Source organism: Echiichthys vipera (genome assembly GCF_963691815.1).
Source record: "Echiichthys vipera genome assembly, chromosome: 4".
NCBI lineage: Eukaryota > Metazoa > Chordata > Actinopteri > Perciformes > Trachinidae > Echiichthys > Echiichthys vipera.
Window position 1 is genome coordinate 35,660,921 of NC_139829.1, and position 6,179 is coordinate 35,667,099.

At 55.0% G+C, this 6,179-nt stretch overlaps 1 protein-coding gene across 1 annotated transcript in view; it reads right to left on the reverse strand.

Annotated features, from left to right (window-relative positions):
* The window catches only part of LOC310946389 (FHF complex subunit HOOK-interacting protein 2B-like), a 20,010-nt gene that overhangs the window by 7,415 nt on the left and 6,416 nt on the right, over positions 1-6,179 (reverse strand). The window contains exons 5-8 of the mRNA XM_083912835.1: positions 4,239-4,351; positions 3,951-4,027; positions 1,757-1,913; positions 1-359 (exon numbers count right to left, since the gene is read on the reverse strand). The exon at positions 1-359 is cut by the window's left edge and continues 624 nt beyond it. Of these exons, the coding sequence (XP_083768961.1) occupies positions 1-359; positions 1,757-1,913; positions 3,951-4,027; positions 4,239-4,351 (706 nt within the window). The remainder of the gene's footprint in view (positions 360-1,756; positions 1,914-3,950; positions 4,028-4,238; positions 4,352-6,179) is intronic.

Genomic DNA, 6,179 nt, shown 5'->3' on the forward strand with positions numbered 1-6,179 from the left:
CGTCTGTCCTCCTGTCTGTCCTCCTGTCTGTCCTCCTGTCTGTCCTCCTGTCTGTCCTCCTGTCTGTCCTCCTGTCCGTCCTCCTGTCCGTCCTCCCGTCTGTCCTCCTGTCTGTCCTCCTGTCTGTCCTCCTGTCTGTCCTCCTGTCTGTCCTCCTGTCCGTCCTCCTGTCCGTCCTCCCGTCTGTCCTCCTGTCTGTCCTCCCGTCTGTCCTCCCGTCTGTCCTCCTGTCCGTCCTCTCGTCCTCCTGGACACAAGTAACTCCGACTCTGCAGGAAACTCAACACCAGCACGTCCAAAATGTCCCTGTGAGGCTTCTGTAGCAACTCGTCCACCAGGGACAGGGACGCCAGACTGATCTGAGGACAGAGACACAGACTGATCTGAGGACAGACAGAGACACAGACTGATCTGAGGACAGAGACAGAGACACAGACTGATCTGAGGACAGACACACAGACTGATCTGAGGACAGAGACACAGACTGATCTGAGGACAGAGACACAGACTAATCTGAGGACAGACAGAGACTGATCTGAGGACAGAGACACAGACTGATCTGAGGACAGACAGAGACTGATCTGAGGACAGAGACACAGACTGATCTGAGGACAGAGACAGAGACTGATCTGAGGACAGAGACACAGACTGATCTGAGGACAGAGACACAGACTGATCTGAGGACAGAGACACAGACTGATCTGAGGACAGACAGAGACACAGACTGATCTGAGGACAGAGACACAGACTGATCTGAGGACAGACAGAGACACAGACTGATCTGAGGACAGAGACAAAGACTGATCTGAGGACAGAGACACAGACTGATCTGAGGACAGACACAGAGACACAGACTGATCTGAGGACAGAGACACAGACTGATCTGAGGACAGACACAGACTGATCTGAGGACAGAGACACAGACTGATCTGAGGACAGACACACAGACTGATCTGAGGACAGACACACAGACTGATCTGAGGACAGAGACACAGACTGATCTGAGGACAGACACAGACTGATCTGAGGACAGAGACACAGACTGATCTGAGGACAGGGACACAGACTGATCTGAGGACAGAGACACAGACTGATCTGAGGACAGAGACACAGACTGATCTGAGGACAGACACAGACTGATCTGAGGACAGAGACACAGACTGATCTGAGGACAGACACAGAGACACAGACTGATCTGAGGACAGACACACAGACTGATCTGAGGACAGACACAGAGACACAGACTGATCTGAGGACAGACACACAGACTGATCTGAGGACAGACAGAGTCTCTAGTCCAGTCCAGACACCTGGACTGGACTCACCTGGACTGGGCTCACCTGGACTCACCTGGCCTGGACTCACCTGGCCTGGACTCACCTTGACTGGACTCACCTGGACTGGGCTCACCTGGACTCACCTGGCCTGGACTCACCTGGACTGGACTCACCTGTGAGTCTGGGCTCACCTGGACTCACCTGGACTCACCTGGACTCACCTGGACTCCCTGGCCTGGGCTCACCTGGACCCACCTGGGCTCACCTGTGAGTCTGGACTCACCTGTGAGTCTGGGCTCACCTTGACTGGACTCACCTGGACTGGGCTCACCTGGACCCACCTGGCCTGGACTCACCTGGACTGGACTCACCTGGACTCACCTGGCCTGGGCTCACCTGGGCTCACCTTGACTGGACTCACCTGGGCTCACCTTGGCTCACCTGGGCTCACCTGTGAGTCTGGGCTCACCTGGACTCACCTGGTCTGAGATGTGGTCGCAGCGCTGCAGCAGCAGGAGACTCAGTGGTTGGGACCTCAGCAGGAAGTGGACCAGCTGATCCAGAAGAGACGAAGACTGGACCAGTCTGACGAGAGCACAGAGGACCGAGGTGGAGACCAGGACCACCTGCTCACACCTGCACCAGAGACACACCTGAACCAGAGTCACACCTGAACCAGAGACACACCTGCACCAGAGACACACCTGCTCACACCTGCACCAGAGACACACCTGCTCACACCTGCACCAGAGTCACACCTGAACCAGAGTCACACCTGCTCACACCTGCACCAGAGACACACCTGCTCACACCTGAACCAGAGTCACACCTGCTCACACCTGCACCAGAGTCACACCTGCTCACACCTGAACCAGAGACACACCTGCTCACACCTGAACCAGAGTCACACCTGAACCAGAGACACACCTGCTCACACCTGAACCAGAGTCACACCTGCTCACACCTGAACCAGAGACACACCTGCTCACACCTGCACCAGAGACACACCTGAACCAGAGTCACACCTGAACCAGAGTCACACCTGCTCACACCTGAACCAGAGTCACACCTGCTCACACCTGCACCAGAGTCACACCTGCTCACACCTGCACCAGAGACACACCTGCTCACACCTGAACCAGAGTCACACCTGAACCAGAGACACACCTGCTCACACCTGCACCAGAGACACACCTGCTCACACCTGAACCAGAGTCACACCTGCTCACACCTGCACCAGAGTCACACCTGCTCACACCTGAACCAGAGACACACCTGAACCAGAGTCACACCTGAACCAGAGTCACACCTGAACCAGAGTCACACCTGAACCAGAGTCACACCTGAACCAGAGACACACCTGAACCAGAGTCACACCTGAACCAGAGTCACACCTGAACCAGAGACACACCTGCTCACACCTGCACCAGAGACACACCTGAACTAGAGTCACACCTGCTCACACCTGAACCAGAGTCACACCTGCTCACACCTGAACCAGAGTCACACCTGAACCAGAGTCACACCTGAACCAGAGACACACCTGCTCACACCTGAACCAGAGTCACACCTGAACCAGAGTCACACCTGAACCTGAGTCACACCTGAACCAGAGTCACACCTGCTCACACCTGCACCAGAGACACACCTGCTCACACCTGAACCAGAGACACACCTGAACCAGAGACACACCTGCTCACACCTGCACCAGAGACACACCTGAACCAGAGTCACACCTGCTCACACCTGAACCAGAGTCACACCTGCTCACACCTGCACCAGAGACACCTGCTCACACCTGCACCAGAGACACACCTGCTCACACCTGAACCAGAGTCACACCTGCTCACACCTGCACCAGAGACACACCTGAACCAGAGTCACACCTGCTCACACCTGCACCAGAGTCACACCTGCTCACACCTGCACCAGAGACACACCTGAACTAGAGTCACACCTGCTCACACCTGAACCAGAGACACACCTGCTCACACCTGAACCAGAGTCACACCTGCTCACACCTGAACCAGAGTCACACCTGCTCACACCTGCACCAGAGACACACCTGCTCACACCTGAACCAGAGTCACACCTGCTCACACCTGAACCAGAGACACACCTGAACCAGAGTCACACCTGCTCACACCTGAACCAGAGACACACCTGAACCAGAGTCACACCTGCTCACACCTGCACCAGAGTCACACCTGAACCAGAGACACACCTGAACCAGAGAAACACCTGCTCACACCTGAACCAGAGTCACACCTGAACCAGAGACACACCTGAACCAGAGTCACACCTGAACCAGAGAAACACCTGCTCACACCTGAACCAGAGTCACACCTGAACCAGAGAAACACCTGCTCACACCTGAACCAGAGTCACACCTGAACCACAGACACACCTGCTCACACCTGAACCAGAGTCACACCTGAACCAGAGTCACACCTGAACCAGAGTCACACCTGCTCACACCTGAACCAGAGTCACACCTGAACCAGAGTCACACCTGAACCAGAGTCACACCTGCTCACACCTGAACCAGAGACACACCTGAACCAGAGTCACACCTGAACTAGAGTCACACCTGCTCACACCTGCACCAGAGTCACACCTGCTCACACCTGAACCACAGACACACACACACACACACACACCTGTGTCACTTACGTGTGAAGAAGTTGAGGCTGAAGAACATTCAACAACCAGAACTGATGAACACACTGAGCTAGCTCCAGTGCTAACACCTGCTAACACACACACACACACACACACACACACACACACAGACACACACACACAGACACACACACACACAGAGACACACACACACACACACAGTTAGGGTCCTGACCTGCTCACACACCTGTACGTCTTTGTGTGTGTGTGTGTGTGTGTGTGTGTGTGTGTGTGTGTGTGTGTGTGTGTGTGTGTGTGTGTGTGTGTGTGTGTGTGCACCTGAGGAGCGTCTCTCATCAGCTGATCCAGGAAGTCCAACCAGCAGAAGAAGTCGATCATGTGACCGTCTGAGTCTGACCTGGGATCAGCGCTGCAGCGAGACCTGCTCACACCTGAACCAGAGTCACACCTGAACCAGAGTCACACCTGAACCAGAGTCACACCTGCTCACACCTGAACCAGAGACACACCTGAACCAGAGTCACACCTGAACCAGAGTCACACCTGAACCAGAGACACACCTGCTCACAACCTGCACCAGAGACACACCTGAACTAGAGTCACACCTGCTCACACCTGCACCAGAGACACACCTGCTCACACCTGAACCAGAGTCACACCTGCTCACACCTGAACCAGAGTCACACCTGAACCAGAGTCACACCTGAACCAGAGACACACCTGCTCACACCTGAACCAGAGTCACACCTGAACCAGAGTCACACCTGAACCTGAGTCACACCTGAACCAGAGTCACACCTGCACCAGAGACACACCTGAACCAGAGTCACACCTGAACCAGAGACACACCTGCACCAGACACACACCTGCTCACACCTGCACCAGAGACACACCTGAACCAGAGACACACCTGCTCACACCTGCACCAGAGACACACCTGCTCACACCTGAACCAGAGACACACCTGAACCAGAGTCACACCTGCTCACACCTGAACCAGAGTCACACCTGCTCACACCTGAACCAGAGACACACCTGCTCACACCTGCACCAGAGACACACCTGCTCACACCTGAACCAGAGACACACCTGAACCAGAGACACACCTGCTCACACCTGCACCAGAGACACACCTGAACCAGAGTCACACCTGCTCACACCTGAACCAGAGTCACACCTGCTCACACCTGCACCAGAGACACACCTGCTCACACCTGCACCAGAGACACACCTGCTCACACCTGAACCAGAGTCACACCTGCTCACACCTGCACCAGAGACACACCTGCTCACACCTGAACCAGAGACACACCTGCTCACACCTGCACCAGAGACACACCTGCTCACACCTGAACCAGAGTCACACCTGCTCACACCTGCACCAGAGTCACACCTGCTCACACCTGCACCAGAGACACACCTGAACTAGAGTCACACCTGCTCACACCTGAACCAGAGACACACCTGCTCACACCTGAACCAGAGTCACACCTGCTCACACCTGAACCAGAGTCACACCTGCTCACACCTGCACCAGAGACACACCTGCTCACACCTGAACCAGAGTCACACCTGCTCACACCTGAACCAGAGACACACCTGAACCAGAGTCACACCTGCTCACACCTGCACCAGAGTCACACCTGAACCAGAGACACACCTGAACCAGAGAAACACCTGCTCACACCTGAACCAGAGTCACACCTGAACCAGAGACACACCTGAACCAGAGTCACACCTGAACCAGAGAAACACCTGCTCACACCTGAACCAGAGTCACACCTGAACCAGAGAAACACCTGCTCACACCTGAACCAGAGTCACACCTGAACCACAGACACACCTGCTCACACCTGAACCAGAGTCACACCTGAACCAGAGTCACACCTGAACCAGAGTCACACCTGCTCACACCTGAACCAGAGTCACACCTGAACCAGAGTCACACCTGAACCAGAGTCACACCTGCTCACACCTGAACCAGAGACACACCTGAACCAGAGTCACACCTGAACTAGAGTCACACCTGCTCACACCTGCACCAGAGTCACACCTGCTCACACCTGAACCACAGACACACACACACACACACACACCTGTGTCACTTACGTGTGAAGAAGTTGAGGCTGAAGAACATTCAACAACCAGAACTGATGAACACACTGAGCTAGCTCCAGTGCTAACACCTGCTAACACACAGACACACACACACACACACACACACACAGACACACACACACAGACACACACACACACAGA